General features: G+C 50.1%; 6 protein-coding genes across 6 annotated transcripts; 4 read left to right on the top strand and 2 right to left on the bottom strand.

Moving 5' to 3' along the window:
- Positions 1 to 81: 81 nt before the first annotated feature.
- PtrM4_072280 (MRS6, RAB protein geranylgeranyltransferase component A (RAB escort protein)) lies at positions 82 to 1,871 on the top strand (the record flags this gene model as incomplete). Its single annotated transcript, XM_001941475.2, has 8 exons — positions 82 to 127; positions 185 to 209; positions 266 to 325; positions 387 to 414; positions 472 to 811; positions 870 to 1,421; positions 1,472 to 1,729; positions 1,780 to 1,871. 8 exons carry the CDS (start codon positions 82 to 84, stop codon positions 1,869 to 1,871), a joined length of 1,401 nt encoding a protein of 466 aa, XP_001941510.1.
- Positions 1,872 to 2,332: 461 nt separating this feature from the next.
- Positions 2,333 to 5,540, top strand: PtrM4_072270 (PigN multi-domain protein; the record flags this gene model as incomplete). The annotated part of the gene is made up of 5 exons (XM_001941476.2): positions 2,333 to 2,401; positions 2,487 to 2,586; positions 2,636 to 4,206; positions 4,257 to 4,444; positions 4,493 to 5,540. The coding sequence occupies 5 exons, from the start codon at positions 2,333 to 2,335 to the stop codon at positions 5,538 to 5,540; spliced, it is 2,976 nt and encodes a 991-aa protein (XP_001941511.2).
- Positions 5,541 to 6,738: 1,198 nt separating this feature from the next.
- On the top strand, positions 6,739 to 7,793 carry PtrM4_072260 (Tymo-45kd-70kd domain containing protein; the record flags this gene model as incomplete). Its single annotated transcript, XM_001941477.1, has 2 exons — positions 6,739 to 7,192; positions 7,243 to 7,793. The coding sequence occupies 2 exons, from the start codon at positions 6,739 to 6,741 to the stop codon at positions 7,791 to 7,793; spliced, it is 1,005 nt and encodes a 334-aa protein (XP_001941512.1).
- Positions 7,794 to 11,161: 3,368 nt separating this feature from the next.
- PtrM4_072250 (GTPase SAR1 and related small G protein) lies at positions 11,162 to 14,479 on the bottom strand (the record flags this gene model as incomplete). The annotated part of the gene is made up of 4 exons (XM_001941478.2): positions 11,162 to 11,350; positions 11,401 to 11,535; positions 11,599 to 13,969; positions 14,037 to 14,479. 4 exons carry the CDS (start codon positions 14,477 to 14,479, stop codon positions 11,162 to 11,164), a joined length of 3,138 nt encoding a protein of 1,045 aa, XP_001941513.2.
- Positions 14,480 to 15,296: 817 nt separating this feature from the next.
- PtrM4_072240 (MOSC domain containing protein) lies at positions 15,297 to 16,757 on the bottom strand (the record flags this gene model as incomplete). Its single annotated transcript, XM_001941479.2, has 2 exons — positions 15,297 to 15,767; positions 15,816 to 16,757. 2 exons carry the CDS (start codon positions 16,755 to 16,757, stop codon positions 15,297 to 15,299), a joined length of 1,413 nt encoding a protein of 470 aa, XP_001941514.1.
- Positions 16,758 to 17,225: 468 nt separating this feature from the next.
- Positions 17,226 to 17,519, top strand: PtrM4_072230 (uncharacterized protein; the record flags this gene model as incomplete). The annotated part of the gene is made up of 2 exons (XM_001941480.2): positions 17,226 to 17,262; positions 17,314 to 17,519. 2 exons carry the CDS (start codon positions 17,226 to 17,228, stop codon positions 17,517 to 17,519), a joined length of 243 nt encoding a protein of 80 aa, XP_001941515.2.
- Positions 17,520 to 17,639: the final 120 nt, after the last annotated feature.

Below are 17,639 nucleotides of genomic sequence, written 5' to 3'. Positions count from 1 at the left end.
TCCTGTCCACGCGCTTCCTAGCGGACAACTTTCTCCCGCATTCCTCAAACTCCTCCATTACACAACTACCATTATACAGCCATGGACGAAATCGCACCAGAGTACGACGTCGTGGTCCTGGGAACAGGTGGGCTGCTTTTACCCCACCTCGATGCCACCCATTGCCGAAGCTAATCATACCCAGGTCTCACCGAATGCGTGCTTTCAGGGTAATACAGAGACTCGATCAACAAGTCCATCTGCGCCCCTACTGACTTTCTTGCAGTGTCCTTAGTGTCAAGGGCAAGAAAGTGCTTCACATCGACCGCAACGACCACTATGGCGGGTACGTGGTCTTGATGGATATGGCTCAAGCCGGGAGAGCTCAACATACTAACATGACGCAGTGAGGCAGCATCACTCAACATCGAGGCAGTAAGTTGCAAAGCACGTCATGCAGATATTCCAACACAACGCTGACCAACAACGTAGCTATTCAAGCGATATGGCCAGACCGAGGGTGAGCCGTGGAAGAAGTACGGCCGCGTAAATGACTGGAACATCGACCTGGTGCCCAAGCTCCTCATGTCCAACGGTGAACTCACCAACATCCTCGTGTCCACCGACGTCACCAAGTACCTCGAGTTCAAGCAGATTGCAGGCAGCTTTGTACAACAGGGCGATGGCGCCAAGGCGACCGTGGCAAAGGTTCCCTCAGATACCACCGAGGCGCTAAAGTCTCCCCTCATGGGTCTCTTTGAGAAGCGCCGCGCAAAGAACTTCCTAGAGTGGGTTGGTGGATACAATCTGGATGACCCAGCGACACACAAGGGTAGGCATTCTATACGCACTGTCGACTTGGGACTGGCAATGACTAACATCTGACAAAGGCCTTGACGTAAAGACATGCACCATGAAAGATGTCTACGACAAGTTCGGCCTCGAGGCCACCACCCGCGACTTCGTTGGTCACTCCATGGCTCTATACCCTACCGACGACTACATCACGCAACAGGGGCAGGCGAATGAGGCCATTCAGCGCATCCGGCTCTACGTCAACTCCATGGCGCGGTACGGAAAGTCGCCCTACATCTACCCCCTTTACGGTCTCGGAGAGCTTCCCCAGGGCTTTGCTCGTCTCTCTGCCATCTACGGCGGTACCTACATGCTGAACACCGATGTTGACGAATTCCTATACGATGGTAACAAGGTTGTCGGCATCAAGGCAACCATGAAGGAGAAGGACGATGCTGGTGAGGGCATGAAGTTCGAGACCAAGGCGGGCAAGATTCTCGCAGACCCCTCGTACTTCCCTGGCAAGGTCCGAGTTACCGGACATTTGCTCAAGGCCATTTGCATTCTTAACCACCCAATCCCTAACACCGGCGATGCGGATTCTCTGCAGCTGATCATCCCCCAGTCTCAGGTTGGCCGCAAGCACGGTAAGCGCAATGTCTCCAGTTTGCAGATCTGGCACTAATACGTTACCTAGACATCTACGTCGCTGTCGTTTCGTCGGCGCACAACGTATGCCCCAAGGGCTACTACATCGCCATTGTCTCCACCATTGCCGAAGGTGACAGCAACCACCACCTTGAGCTCCAGCCAGGTCTCGACCGTCTCGGAAAGATCGAGGAGAAGTTCATGGGCCCAGCAATTCCACTTTACGAGCCACTCGAGAGCGGTGCCAACGACAACATCTTCTTGTCGAAGAGCTATGATGCCACCAGCCACTTTGAGACGACTACGGGTAAGTTCTGCGAAGCTGATGCAAATATGGCAAGACTGACATGCACACAGACGATATCAAGGATATCTACCAACGCGTAGAAGGCCATGAGTTGGTTGTTGAGGGTCTGAGAGAGGGCGCCAACTTCAATGTTGAAGAGTAGGCGGGACCACGACATGAGATGGATGAGACAAGGAGCACCGGTCTTTTGATACATTGATTAAGACTTTGTCGGGGCGGAGAATTCCATAGCAATCAAGTGCATTAACAACAAGCTGGTGCAAATGCAAATGTTTTGGGCGGTGCGGGAAGTTGCGGAGCTTGAGCTCGGTATTTCCTATTCGGGTAACCAACTTGCGACCACAGAATACATACTCACTTCAGGGACCCCAATTGTGTAATCAAGCGCCCTGCTCTTTTGCAAGTAGGGTTTAAATCCAGTGACTGAAACCCTATAAGTCTAGAGCGCCCCCCCGGGCTGGATTGCTTGTCGTATTGGCATGGATTGAAAATGTCTTGGCAGGTGTACGCGGTAGGCCATTGGAGTACTTACTGAGGAGCAGCGTCGCGTCGCATCACACCGTGTCCTCAGGGCGCAATCCGCTTTCTTCACACTCTTTCATAATGGCGCAATTCGGTCGCTATAGGTTTTTACTGATCGCGGTGGTGTTCCACCTGGTGTACATATTTTCGGTAAGTCCAGCAGATGCAATGGACCCTTTGGAACCCTCTTTTTGCCCTTGGGGGCCGTCACCTCCTGATCTGACGATTTGAACAGATTTTCGACATTTATTTCAAAAGTCCTGTCGTCCATGGCATGCGCGAGCACCGAGTGCAGACACAAGAAGCTCCTGCAAAACGACTGGTCTTGTTCGTCGGTAAGGTGCCAAAATATGCGCAGTTGGTTGTAGGCTAATGGCATTGCAGGCGATGGGCTGCGCGCAGACAAAGCGTTCCAATCGTTTCCAAACCCTGATCCAAACCCCCCGACCCCTTTGGCGGACAACTCGAGTATACCGCGTCCACTCGCTCCATTCCTCCGATCTCGCGTCCTAGAACATGGCACTTTTGGCGTCTCTCACACTCGTGTCCCTACCGAATCACGCCCTGGACATGTTGCGCTCATCGCAGGTTTATACGAGGATGTCTCTGCCGTCACAACCGGTTGGAAGCTGAACCCGGTCAACTTTGACAGTGTCTTCAATCGAAGCAGGCATACATGGAGTTGGGGCAGCCCGGACATTCTTCCCATGTTCGAGACTGGTGCGGTGCCTGGAAGAGTCGATGCATACTGCTATGGTGCCGAAGAGGAAGACTATTCCAAAAATGCCTGGATGCTGGACGAATGGGTCTTTGAGCGTGTTGCGAAGCTGTTCGCGGATGCAAAGACGAATGCGACTTTGGACGCAGAGCTGCGGCAGGAGAAGAATGTCTTCTTCTTGCATTTGCTGGGATTGGATACTACTGGCCATGCGCATCGTCCCTATTCCTGGCAGTATCTGCACAATATCCAAATTGTCGATCGCGGCGTGCAAGAGATCACTCGTCTCATTGAAGACTTCTACGGCGACGACAAAACGTCGTTTGTGTTTACGGCAGACCACGGTATGAGCGATTGGGGCAGCCATGGAGACGGTCATCCAGATAACACGCGCACACCCTTGATTGCATGGGGTGCTGGTGTCGCCGCACCGTCCAAGAACAAATCTGGTATCGCACGAGGTCATACCGAATTCTCGTCTGACTGGAACTTGGACGAGATCGAACGACACGACGTTGCTCAGGCTGACGTAGCAGCTCTTATGGCCTATCTTGTAGGCTTAGACTTTCCTACCAATTCAGTCGGAGTCCTGCCCCTCTCCTACCTGGACACCGACCCCAAATCCAAGGCCGAAGCTCTTCTCGCCAATGCCAAGGAGATACTGGAAATGTATCATGTCAAGGAGGAGGCGAAAATGACCACCCAGTTACGGTACACGCCCTTCTCCGGTCTTGGTGACGAGGCACACTCGGTCGAACATCGCGTGGCGGAGATACAGGCAGCAATCAACAAGGGGGACGCAGAGGAAGCTATTCGCCAGACTCATGAGCTCATAGACCTCGGACTCCGCGGACTCCGATACTTGCAGACATACGACTGGCTATTCCTAAGGACATTGGTCACCGCGGGCTACGTGGGCTGGATTGTGTTCGCCATTACAACAGTCATCGACTCCCATGTACTTACTGAACATGTTCCGGCACAGAGGACGCCAGCGAGCATGGTAGTTTTCTCATCAGTGCTTGTAGCACTCTACGGGATTCTCTTGAAACAGCGTTCCCCGATTTTCTACTATGCCTATGCTTTCTTTCCGGTCCTTTTCTGGGAAGAGGTCTATGCTCAGAGGTTGTCACTGATCAAGGGTGGGAAGAGACTGTTTGGTCAGCTCAGCTCTGGCGCTGACGTAGCAATGCTTGTCTTCGCGACGCTTGGCTTCTTCGGTCTTCTTGAGGCTCTGGTACGTAATGGCGTTAAAAGCATCATGTGCCTGTGCTGACTATCGAATAGGTTCAAAGCTACTTTATCAGAGAGATTTATACAGTATGCTATCTTATGGCGACATTCTGGCCAGCGGTCTATGGCCTAGATTTTGTCAAGAAGAACGTAGGAACCGTTGCCACCTGGACTTTGTCATGTATTGCCATGAGCGCTTTTACGTTGCTACCAGCCAACAAAGCTGAGGATGTGCGCCTGATGTAAGAACGATTATTCTTCCCTTCTGCCTAGATACTAACCATTGACAGTCTCCTTGGAGGAATACTGATGTTTGGAGTCGGTGCCATCTACCTACTCTTCGAGAAGAGCATCCTCGGAGATTCCAAATCTGAAGCTGAGCTTGCCGAACACGAGCTCAACGACAAGTCGCGCATCATCCTCAGCATCCAACTCGGCCTTGTACTCCTATCTATGATCGTGACTAAGAGTAGCATCAGTTACATCCAAGCACGCGAGGGCATACCACTAGGCGTGCTCACGGTTGGACGAGCCACGTTGCTAACCTCTCTGTTCGTCCCACAACTACACGGCTTGTACCCCAACAGTCATTACGTCCATCGACTAGTGGTCATATTTTTGCAATTTGCACCGACCTTTATCATTCTCTCCATATCATACGAAGGTCTATTCTACTTCGCCTTCTGTATGTGCCTCTTCAGCTGGATGCGCCTCGAGCATCAAGTCTACGTACACACCAAGAGCAGCGATGCGTCGTCATCAACAGCGAAAGATATCGCAACGAACCCCGCCAAACCTACCATGGACGCTGCATCTGATCGACTTGGCTCGCTTCAGCAAGGAGAATATAGATCACTAACACTAGGCGACGCACGCATCGCCCTCTTCTTCATCTTCTTCATCCAATCCGCCTTCTTCTCGGCCTCAAACATCGCCTCTGTATCTTCCTTCTCCCTCGACGCCGTCTACCGCCTGATCCCCATCTTTGACCCTTTCTCCCAAGGCGCGCTCCTCATGCTTAAACTCATGGCGCCTTTTGCCGCCCTCTCGGCCAACTTTGGTCTCTTGAATAGACGACTGGGTGTTGCGCCGTCTGCGCTTTTCATGGTAGTCATGGCGGTTAGCGATGTTATGACGTTGAGCTTCTTTTACATGGTCAAGGATGAGGGCAGTTGGTTGGATATTGGGACGACGATCAGTCATTTTGTTATTGCCAGTTTGTTGGGCGTGTTTGTTAGTGGATTGGAGATTTACAGTGAGTGGACGATTCGGGGGGTTGAGTTTGGGGGGAAGAAAAAAGTCGGTGCGGGGAAGGTGGGTGAGAGGAAGGTGGAGTAAGGGGAGGGGTATGTGTGGGTTTGTAGGGTTTAGATAAAAGCAATGAGTAGGACAGTCCGAGCTTGTGTAATTTGAACTGGGGTTGTCTCGTTGGAAAGTTCCTTTTTTCTGATACTATGTTGAATAGTGTCTGTATCGACATCACCTCGGCTACATGTCTGTGAATCTTTAGGTTTAATACAAATGCCTCAACTGTAGTTTCTGCTGTCTTCTCCAGACGACGATAATGTGTATGGGGACGGAAATGGTTAGCAGCCAGGTAGCGATGACAGAAGACTCACCTTCGTATGTCACTTTAGAAGCGGATACCACAATTCTGATGGAAATAGGACCATAAAGATATGCAACAACTAAACCATGTACAGAAATCAGTGGGGACATCCAATGAGAAAGCGACGAGTTGTTATTTAGAACTATTTCGATGTTGTTGGATGCTTCGACGTCAGATAATGTTAATAATGATATTAAAAGGGAAGAAAAAGTATGGTTCAGCCAGATAGCTGGTAGTGCAACGGCAGGGCATTGCATGCATTAGGTGGTGTGCGCATTAACATGACGTTGATAAGAGGCATGGGTCCTGTTGAGGTAATGTGGCGTTGCCGGGCAACAAAGGTGATAAAGGGGAAGAAGGGTGTCGGATGACGCTCAATGTGCTGGCTCATGTGGCTGATTCAATCCGTTGCGTGGTGTCTTGTGGTCAATCCGGTTGTCGGCTCAAGACTCGACAACGGGCGAGTGACAATTGCAGTATAGACTGGGGGGTTGAGGCTGGGAGGCGGCTGGTAGCGGGCGGCCGGGTCCACAACTAGCGGGGGGTGGCTGCTGCAGTCTATAATGGTCGCACCCAACGCTTGAGGGAGCTTGCCAGCACGACAACCAAAGTCTGCACATGTCCTCGGGCACCTCGTTAGCTTCCCACCGTATTGTTTACCCTTGGTCCGTGGCAGATACAATACCTTTTGTACAACTGCGCGGTGTGTGTGCAACGTGGCGCTCATTATCGCTAACTGTTTCGTTTCCGGGAATTGGATCCCAGCCACCGCCTAGAACAAGTCAACCTCGCACATTTTCTGCGAATCTCAGGCCGTCAAATACCCAACCATTCACTTTGCAGCCGGCGCTATCTCGCTTCCCGCCCGTAGCCAGCTTATAACCACACCGACCTTTACTCTGCGCCGCAGCCTGTTTCTTTTGCATAATGTTCTTCAAGAATCGACGAAGTAGGGCAAACAGTTACGTCGAAAACGAGCCGAATCCTCGCTCACAGTCGTTCGACGATTACGTAGATAAGCGCCCGGAATCGAGTCGCAAGGAGTCCCACCACAGCCAACCGCTTTCACCCACCGAGGACCAAGATATGTATCCCCGCCAACAGCAACCCCAGGAGCCGGTCTTCGCTCAGAACCCTCCACCACAACACAACGCCATGCCCATCAGGACCCAGGCAGTTCCGCCTACCGGCAACACCAACCCCATCGGCATGGGCATGCCCGATCTGATTACTGCCGCCTTCAACCAGGCCGTGCAGCCCTACCAGGAGAAGATTGAGCAGCTCGAGAGCCAGCTTGCCGACATGCAGGCATGGGTAGATCAGCTTGAGCAGCAGCGCGCAGAAGTGCACAACTGGATTGACAAGCGGGGGCTGCGACCTGGTGAGTCAATTCTCCTCCGCCCTCTTCCGACGACATACTGACAGCCATAGACGTGCCTGCTTCCATCGCAAAGATCATGGACACGACAACTGCTGACGCTGCCCCCACTCTCAACGCGCAGCTCGACCGCAAGATCACCATTGTCAACTTCGACCTGCACCGTCTTCAGGACGACCTCAACGACTCTATTTCCTCGTCGCACTTTGCCTCCGCCATGCTCAAGTTCCTGCCCGATATCCAGCGCCTGACGCTGCTGCCGTCGGGACCCCGCTATGCCTTCGATCTCATCCTGAAGCTCGGCGGCAACCTCAACTCGCACGGCGGTATCGATAGCGCCGATGCCGGCGACATTGCAGCACGCCGCGACTTCTACAACAGGCTCGACGAGACCATGGTCGACGTGGTGCAGCGTCGCTTTGGCGAGGGCGAGGGCTGGGACGTCAAGCGCGAGATCAAGCGCATCGAGAAGACAGCCAGCTACCTCAAGACTTATGGCGTCGAGCCATACTTCCCCTCAACTCTCGACATGATGAAGCGCGAGATGGAGTTCCAACCTAACGGTGTGCCCAACGGCCAAGGGACTCCTCCGCGTTACCACTAGATGTTCTGAGTGCTTGAGTTGGCCGTGTGCTGACATCTCGTGTTTGCGCGAGAAAAAGAACTGGTTTCGGCACGAGTAGCCAGAGAGGTAGAGTGGGGCTGGGCATCATGGTCCCGGGAGAATTACGAGTGGGGGCAAATACGTCAACTTGGGACGATATCATCACGGGTATGGAGGTGCCATCTAATCGACTCGACAGTGGTCGCCAGTCTCTGCCTATTCCACCAGAGCCAGCAAGACGTGGTGCATCTCCCGACTCTCTATCAATTCTTCTTGAGGGCAACTGCACGTCTGATGAGGCACTTGTAGCGACCAGACCCGACTTCCCTCACTCACCTTCCGATACCATCCAAACCCCCGCACGTGTGTACCCCAGTGGAGCTTCTCCCAAGCTGACATTGGGGCTCAGGAAGTCGAGACGGATGTTGTGCGGGCCACATCGGAAGTGTTGGATCTAACTACTGTCAACATCGACCAGCCCCAGTATCCTCATCACCCACATCGCCTCTCCGATCCAACTCCAGCTCACCACCTTCTCTTGGTCTAGCTCACATCGTCACACATGGTCAGCCAAGTACTCCTTACATATGCATCTCTTCCCCAAACTCTATTCCCAGCAAATTCGTTGAACATGCATGTTTTTCCCATGCAATATACCTCATTCTTGTTTCTCTTTTCGACTTTGTTTCCCCTTGGGCTTTGGCCGGGACCCCACCCACAGCAGCGCGTCGGAGAATTGACGACGACGACGACGCTGGTGTTAATGACTTGTAGTTAATACCTTGATTGGAACGAATCTCATTTTCGCCTTTTTTTCTTCTAGCTTTTTGGTATGGGAGATGGGATGACGGATTGATGCTGAAGGAGATGAGGGAGACTGGGGTGTGTTTGTTCTTTTGCATCATACCCGGGTTTTATTTTTGGTTGGTTGGATGATGAGGATGGCGTTTAGTGGTGGCGTCTCTCTCTCTATGTCTGGGTGGAGAGGGTAGGGTTGGGTAGGGTGGGGTATTGGGTAGCTTATTGACAGTAATCGAAATGAAAATGTGCCGGAGTTTTTTATTTTTTTTTCCAAAATTTGCGGGGTGTACGGGTTATGTGATAAAGTGATGAGGTGACGTGACGTGACATGAGTGTAGGTTTTTGATGTCGATGTGATTGATGTGTGTTTGCTTTTTCGTTTGCTTGGCACGGGTATATAAATACTGCTCACTGCTTGTCCTCTCTCCCTCTTTCCTTTCCTTCATAAACACTACTTTATTCTCTCGAATTTTTTTTTTAAAAATCGCACGACATCGAAGCGATGTCTTTCCTCTCTTTTTCCTCCTGAAACTCACCCAAAATTTGGAAATGTCCCGGGCTTTCAAAATCCTTCCCTTGTACTTTTGTGGTTCTTTCCTGTTCTTTTTCTGTGCGTTCTTAAAACGGACTCAAAGAGATAGATGTATGTTTCCAGCACCTTTTTTACCTAAAATTCTGGCTTTTCACGGAAAAAACTAGCTCGGAAAACGGCGATGGGAGGAGGGCTGGCGTATACATGCCCCCGCTCATTCTAAAAACGTGCTTCGATATCCCACATGGGGAGAAATGGAGATGGACATATAAAAATATACTCGGCGTGGCACTTTCTCTCGTCCTTCTACATTCTTCCTTCTACATTCTTCCTTCTATCCGTATTCTTCTAAATAAAAAAAGCCTTTGTCAACATGTGATGTTGTCGTGTCTCCCCCGTTCCAAAAACTGAAAGAAATGACACATGGGGGGGGGGGGGGGGGGGTTCTGAAATTACACTAAAATCAACCGTTCAAGAGGAAGATATGTTTTTTCCTGCTGCTGTTGTGGTGGTGGTGGTTCTAAATGCATTTCGAGTCGTTTGGTGGCTGAGAGGGTTTAGAAACATGCAGGAATCACACTGATGAGCGGGGGAGAGTGGTGTGGTTTGAGAATTTCAAAAAGCGGTTAAGGAAAAGTCTGATGACGACAGGAGAGCGATGTACCTGAAAAATACTGAAATCAGAGAAAGAAGGATCCGATGACGAGGGGAGAGTGGGGTTGCTCGAGACTTCCAAAAACAAGTGAAGCAGTTGTCGATAACGGCGAGAGAGTGGTGTGGCTGAAAAATACTGGAAACATGAAAAAAGTCATACAACAAAAAGGGCATCACGAGGAGGCTAAAAGGGCATATCATTCGCCGCATGAGGGCTTTCTGCTTTCCTGAGCTTCAAAATTCAAAAAAAATGCTTTGAGGGCGCGTAAAATATCATTACATCCAGCACATGGGTACATGAGCCCTCGTGTCCGATGCAAACAGCCATGGACGTGCTATATAAAAGCCTACCGTGTTGGCTCCTCCATCACTCCTTTACAACACTTCCCTTGTCTGGGGTCGAAACTAAAAAGGTCGGGATCTGTAGCTATGTCCTGTTTTCTTCAAAAGCTTCAGAAAGAAAGGACATGGTGTGTGTGTGCGTTCCCTCTCTTTTCTGAATTTAACAAAAAGGATCTTCGATACATGCGTGTGGCCTGGTTTTCTTAAACTACTAGGAAAAAGCCGTTAATGTTGTGTGCGTCCACCCTCTTTTCTAAATAAACTTGAACTTTAAAGGTAGGATGAGTGTGTCCTGTTTTCTCAAAGATCGCATAGAGACTCCAAGGATGTTTTCTGCGTTCTCCGTTTTCCGAAAGACGCAGATGCCTTCCCCAATGGTTTCTGCTTTCCCGTTCTTTGTTCTTGAAAAAAAGGGCTGACCATTGGCATGATGAGATTCTTGAAAGTTGTGTATGAGAGGGTTGATGTCGAAAAAATGGTCTAATAAGACATATATGCGGGTACCAAAATCCAACTGAGGGAGGTCTATGTCTGGGAGATTCAAAATCGTTGTGCAAGCTTGCTATCTGTGGGCTGTTTGTACGTGGGGTGTATAAAACTATGGGGGTCTTGGTTTCTTTTTCTCTTTATCACACCGGCTTTGGAATGCTGGTTAAAATGAACGGAAAGCTTATTTGATGGTGTGTCTCCCGTTTCTCCCAAAAAAGACCGAGGAGCAGGGCACGGCATGAACACTGTGATTTTCTGTGCTTCTATTCTGAAAAGCTGAATTATTTAATTAAAAATAGGTGCAAAAATGATGTCAAAAATAAAGTTGGAAGAAGCTCATGTTTCGAGCGGTGGAAAGAGAGGGGAGAACAGAAACTACCGACGAGCGTTATTCTATGGTCTCCAGATACACTAAATTATAAAAATATCGCACTTCTTACATATCCCCATCATTAATCCTGGCTGTCTTGTCCTCTGTGCACGATTCTGTAATTACATACGCTCGGAAGACTGGCTGCATCGTAGCTTTCAAGACTTCCCTTACTGTCTCTCAATACAGGAATTTCAAATTGATCTGACCTCTCGACAAGACTCTTCTGATAGCTCCAGATCTGCGCTTTGGTGCTAGTTTTGCTGCAGCATCTGCGACGTAGTCGAAGAGCTCCGTGAGGCCTTGGTTCTTCACAGCCGATGTTTCAAAGTAGGCCAGTGCTTGTATCTTGATTGCAAGTTTATCTGCCTGTGTACGATGTCAGTTTCGTGAATTATGAGGAGTATGGTGATACCTACAGCATATGGAGAGACTGGCATGAGGTTTCGGAGACGCAAACCAGCGAGCGCTGTCTCGCTATTTCGTAGATCCATTTTGCAGCCAACGAGAACTTTGGGTACATCTTGGAGGTATTGGTTAACCTCTGGGTTCCACTGTTTGATGCTGTCAGAATTTATAATGATGTAGTCGTTTGATTTAGTAGATTGCCAACGTACCATTTCCTCAATGTTGTCAAACGAATCTGGGTCGGTGATGTCAAAGCAGATTAACACGATGTGCGTTCCCTCATACGACAGGCGACGCAAGCTCTCGTACATGTCCAAGCTTCTGGTATCCCATGTGACAAGCTCTATCTCACGGCCATCTACCGTCGTCGATGTTACAAAGGTGTTCGTTAGGGGCGTATCTTCGTCTAGAATTTTATTCTCGCTCCACATGCTCGCCATGTGTGTTTTACCGCACAAGGTGTCTCCAAGCAATAGCGCTTTTCGGCGTATGGAGGGACTGCTCAGACTAGCAGCTAAAGTAGCCGGATTTCTAGGTGGCAAAAGAGTGTGGTGAGAATCGAGAAAACTGCGTTTGAAGTTATTGAGCGAGCTGGGACAAGCGTTCACCCTTTTTGCTGAGCATGAACGACATACATGCTCACCCAAGTATTGAATAGTGCTGGACTTGCAACTGATACATGCCCAGACACCCTGGGCTGGATGGAGAGCCCCCAGACTCTTGCTATCCATGAGCGAATCATCTTCTGAGAGCTGAGACATGAGCGCCAGGCATGTAGGGCATGGTGAAGTACCAATGGCTGATACCTCGTGTGAGCAAGTACAGTTCGTATCGTTGGATAGTTCAGTTGAATGTATGTCGCCATGACGTCTTCTGGTGGTTCTGCCAGGCTGACCGTTGCCTAGATCCCTATTTGTATCCGAGGATGAACCTCTGGCGGAAGCGTGTTGAACCGGCTTTGTAACCCGCAATGAAGAGTACGACTTCGCTGACCTCTCCCGCACAAAGCCTTGGTCTTGTAACTGGGCAGTATGAAGATGCGAATCGGATATGCTTCGCCGTATGGTGGAGGCGCTTGGGTTCATCCCGTGTACTAGCGCTCCAGAAGCATCCGTACGCCCAGTGGAGCCAACACCATCCATGGATACTGTGATGTCGGGGATAGTCGCGTTTGATAGGTTGGCAATTGGTCGAGTCTCTTTTTGCGGTAAAGAACTATAATCTTGCCTTCTAGATGGTGACTGTTCATCTCCTATATTCCTGAAGCGTTTGCTATGGCTGGAGTTGCTCGCGAGTGAAAATACCGGTAGTTCGCAAGATTTGGGTTGGAACCTGACATCACCGAACCACTTCTCGTAATCTTGTTGGGCTCCAGCCCTTCCCTGCAAGATATTGATCTGATCTGTGTCTCGGAAATGGGGTCTTTCAAACCGAGAGCTACGCTTCTTGTTCAGTGGCGGTCGACTTGGTCTATCTAAGAGTTCATATGGCGTAGCTGCAGTTGTGGACCCAACAGTAACTTTTGGACTCGACTTGTAATCTGGTCGGAGACTGGGGCCATTGAATGATAAAGGTATGACCTTAGGTCGGCATAGAGAATGCCGAATCTCTCTTTTATGACTTGCAAGGAGTGCAAAGTAAGCGTCTTCTCCCTCGATTTCGTTTTCGTGCTGACACAGTCGAATCAGAAATCGTAGGCAATCTTCATATCCTTCGCATCCAGCTTCGCCCAGATTCTTGAAGCCTACCAGCGCTATTCGGGCTTGACAGTGCGCCTGCTCAAATTCGCGGTCGTTCATCATAAGCGCTGCTAGCTTCATGCTGTCTCTTAGGTAGACTTCGTTCTTTTGACCTGAACATCGCTCTACCACCAATAGTTTATCCACTATGACTGCTTTCGCGTTGCTCCATGAACGTGAGAGATAATAAGAGTCAATGAGAAGGTCGAGGATCTCAATCTTTGTCACTCCACAGGAGAGTACAAGTTGTTCCGCACGGAAAGAGCCATCGCTGGTGTGGGCTGACAGCCGCTCTAAGCAGTTCCAGAAACGTCGAACTGCACTCTCTAGGTTACCCTCTTTTTTGAACATTTTCCCCTCTGTCAAAAGCGACCTTATTATATCGATCTCGATCTCGATCCTGATGTGGCTATCAGACGGCGGGATCTGTCCAGTACGAGTATCTGGTCGAAGGGGAAATGGTGTATCTACGTCCTCAAATTTGTACACAGTGTTCGAACGCATCCAACGCAACAAGGGTTCCGGCTCTTCTTTGTGGAACAGTCCTACAAAAGGAGAGTTACATCTCACCGAAACATCATCTTCCGTGTTCGGGTTACGTATCGTTGAAGCGGTCGACACGACGTCGGCGGCGGAGCTGACGCAGTCCCTCAAGTTGGTCATATATGTAAGGTCATAGTCGTCCGGATCAGATTGATTCGCAACCGTTTCCTGAAGCTTCTCTATCTTTTTGTTCAGGAAATTGCCGAATGTGCGGAATTCATCGTAGAGTTTATCCAGTGTCGGGACAATATGCTCATGTATGTCTGTGGTAGTTTTCTGGAAGGCCACCTGATTCCAGCTAGGTGTTTGATCAGCAAATTTTTGGCATTAAGAGCCATGAGACGGGCACTGAAAGTCTAACGTACAGAATGATTGTACTGAGCGACAACTGAAGTGCAGTGTTTGACGATTGGATCTGTTCTCTGTACCGGGATATTTGCCAAGTAGCGCTCTTCAACTTAAACTGCTTCCGCGCGGCGCCGAAGACCGATGTCGTCTTATTGATACCGTCTAACAGTATGTGCAGCTTCTGTAAAGCGCCCGCACCATCGTCCAACGAGCGGGCGAGGTTCCTCCAGTGGCTACCCACATATCCTGTGGTATGCGGATCCGCATTGATTTCGCTATTTTCCATCGTCTCCTTAAGAGACTCGAGCACTCGCTGAAAGCTATCTACATCGCTGAGAAGGTCCGCGAGCGTCGCTTCCACAACACTGACGCCGTCGGCAACCTCTTTGATCAGTACTGCTAACTCCACAGTGACATGTATGATAGCGATCACACTTGCGGCGAAAGATACTCCATCCATGCTGAACTAACGTCGATTACGAGACTGAGGATGAAAGTCGTGTTGGGAGTATCAGCCTGGTTCGAACATCCAAGACTCCAGCTGACTTGACCTAGTCGAGACTATCTGCAGCCTTCTGTGTGTTTACACCTAAAATGGCTATGCGACAGTCAAAATTGGCGTTTACACTAACGTACAGCCGAGCTGAGAAAAAGAAAGACGCAGAATCAGCCGTAATGGTGGTTTAAGGCTGATGCCAAGACACCAAGGATGTGTGAGGTCGTGCAGAGAAGCAGGAGCGACCCCGGAAATCACTGGCTGGGGGCCAAGCTTCGAGGAGCGCAGGAACGAAAGCAGCGTGCTAAATGTCGTCGCTGCGGCCTGTGGTGTTATTTTCGAGGCGTGTTTGTGGGTGGCTGACTGTATGGGGCCACGCCAATCTACTTCCCGCTTTCAGCTCTCCATGTCGTCCTCACACTTTCCAAATGCCTCTGGCGAAGCTTGCACCGCTATGTTGTTGTGTTTTATAGGTAAAACACCCTTCGCGGCTGAAAATTTGTACAACAGGAACTGGAAAGAGCAAAGATCGTGCAGCAGCCACTTCGTTTCTCCAGTCCATCATGATCGATTGCAGGCATCTCGAACCGGGACGCGCAACTTTGCACTGGAGTGCTCTTTCTATTACAGCCACTGGATACAAAAAATATGTTCTAGTCCACTTGATTTCGCTACCCTACTGCACATAGGTCGCTTACGCTCAGAGGCGTATCACATGGCTTGACCTGTATGAATCAGGCGGTGGATTCGATTTATTACCCCAATCCTCTATTTCCGTATCTTAGCCGTCAACTTTCGGCCCCTCTCCCCCGATAAAGAGATGCTCTCCAGTCTCTAGCACTTCAATCTGATCCCCCACAGCAACAGACCCCTCCTCTAAAGGCGTAACCTGCATACCCAGACACGCATTCTTACTTCCTGCATCAATAACCCTGTAGTTTCTCAAAGTAGTCAGGGGCTCATTTCGATCGGCTACAGCAGTCTTAGGATCAACGTTGGGCAATTTGCAGCGCGTCGAACGACACGAAATGTGGAGCTTTAGCGACGAGGAATCGGACGAGGTCAGCTTTGCCTTCTTCCAGTCGTCTTCGGCAAAGGCAGGAGGTCCAGTTATATAGATATTTGCGCGGAAGCGTAGAGCATCGAGGAGCGTGTGTCGGCGCTGCCAGATGTGTTCGGGTTCCGGTTTGCCAGTGGGAAGTTTGGACGCTACGTCGTGGATAGAGGCCATATTGATGATGTGAATAGGGTACTGCCTTTTGTTAGCGACTTAAAACATGCTGGTAAAGGCTGCACATACTGAATCCTGCATTCCAATGACGGTCTGAAAACCCACTTCATACTTCTTCGGGGCGCACTTATGAACTTCCCGGTACGCATTGGTATCAATTCTGAACAGAGCAATCGGATTCGCGGCTCCAAGAGTATATCTCAACTTCTCAAAAACCTCACGATCAATTTCAGAGCTCATATTCAGCGCAACTGGGTTGTCCTTCCAGATACGCAGAACCTCGCTCCTGTATCCCTTGCTTTTGATTCTCTCCTGTGGCGGGTTGAAAGGTACCATAAACTCAAGCATCGGTTCTGGCTTTCGGCTAAGCCTTGCTGCTAGAATCTTGCCGTAGTTCAAAAGGCCTTCCATGGAAAAGTCGGTGTCAGGAGAGAAGGGGAATCGAATGACCAAACAACCATCACTTTTCACCCACTCTCCATCTTCTTTGTAATCTCTGGCCGATGGATCTGGTACCCAAATCTCGGTCTCAACTTTAGCAAGACGGGGGAACTTTCGTTGGGTCATGAAATGCCATTCGCTTGTGACTTTTCCGTCCATTGATGGCAGGCTCGTGACTTGCTGTGCTAGAGTGAACTGACGGTCGTACTTTAGGCCTGTAAGAAGAATTTTGCTCTTATCCAGCTCGATTGGAGCAGCGGACTTCAAAGGGTACACAAAAAGCGCTTTCACGGTCCATGGCTTAGCCGGAGTGGGGTCGCCGCCTTTGGCATACTTCTTCGAGTACTGGTCCTCAAAATAAGTAGTTCCTTGGAGCCCAAGTTTCCGACATCCAGCTGGAGGAGGTAGTGCCTTTGGAGATTGCGCGACAGCGATGACAATCAATATTATGAACGGGGAGATGGCTGCCAATGCCGTAATGAGGAGGGTCTGAGGTGCGATGTCAATGCCTGCATCCGAAAGTAGCCTCGCAGCTGTAATGTACATGTGCTCGAAAGCGTTGTCCGCCATGTTGATGAGGCAAAGACGTCCTGCGAGAGAGAGAAATTGTCGCGTGTTCAGTTCAGAGGTCTAGATGAAAATGCGGCTCTTATCGCGAACACATGCCAAGTTCCACGCCCAGCGAATTCTGTTGGCGCTAACACATAGGAGGCAGGTGTGTTATTCAGGAGTGAAAGAACAGATCACTGGTACTATGGAATCAACGTTTCCAGACATAATGTGCTGAAGGAAACACGAAGAGGTGAAGAAGTATGCGAGTCATGTGCCGCGGTTCGCCTGTGCGCGTGACATCGTGCCATGAGCGCATCAGTTTGAGCGTTACCACACACGACTTCTCCACAGCTGTTTGCCTTTACCACAACGCGTCACGACGACTGAAGAGAAACGCGAAACGTAATGTGCATACACGCGAGATCACGAGACCACTGTGCTTCCGAATTGACCCGCTGAATCCTGCGGAGTTGCCTCCAATACATCATGACCAGCGAAGAGGCACAACCTTCCCCCACGTCGCGTGAGCCATTGCACATGCCTCAACCTGGCTGTAATGCTAATATAGCCGTAGATAGACTGCCCACTGTCTCCGCCTCTCAGGCTCTCCAGAAGCTTCATGCCCGCGGAGCCCGCACCGTATCAACTGGCATCACGCAGCTTGACAAGGTCCTTTCACCGCTGAGCCTTCCGGGCCACGATGTATCAGGCGGATATACTCGAGGCAAGGTGACTGAGGTCTTCGGCCCGTCAGGTGTCGGAAAGACAGCATTTGGGTAAATGTGACCGCATTGCAGCTTGCCCAGAAATACCGTGACTGAGGGAATCAAGGATACAGGCCGCAGTCTCCGCACTGCGCGAGGGGCAACAAGTAATATGGGTTGGTATGTACAAGTGTTG

The sequence above is a fragment of the Pyrenophora tritici-repentis genome, chromosome 2 (assembly GCF_003171515.1).
Source record: "Pyrenophora tritici-repentis strain M4 chromosome 2, whole genome shotgun sequence".
Taxonomy (NCBI): domain Eukaryota; kingdom Fungi; phylum Ascomycota; class Dothideomycetes; order Pleosporales; family Pleosporaceae; genus Pyrenophora; species Pyrenophora tritici-repentis.
Note: the sequence above shows the minus strand (reverse complement) of the source record. Positions and strands in the feature narration are given on the sequence as shown.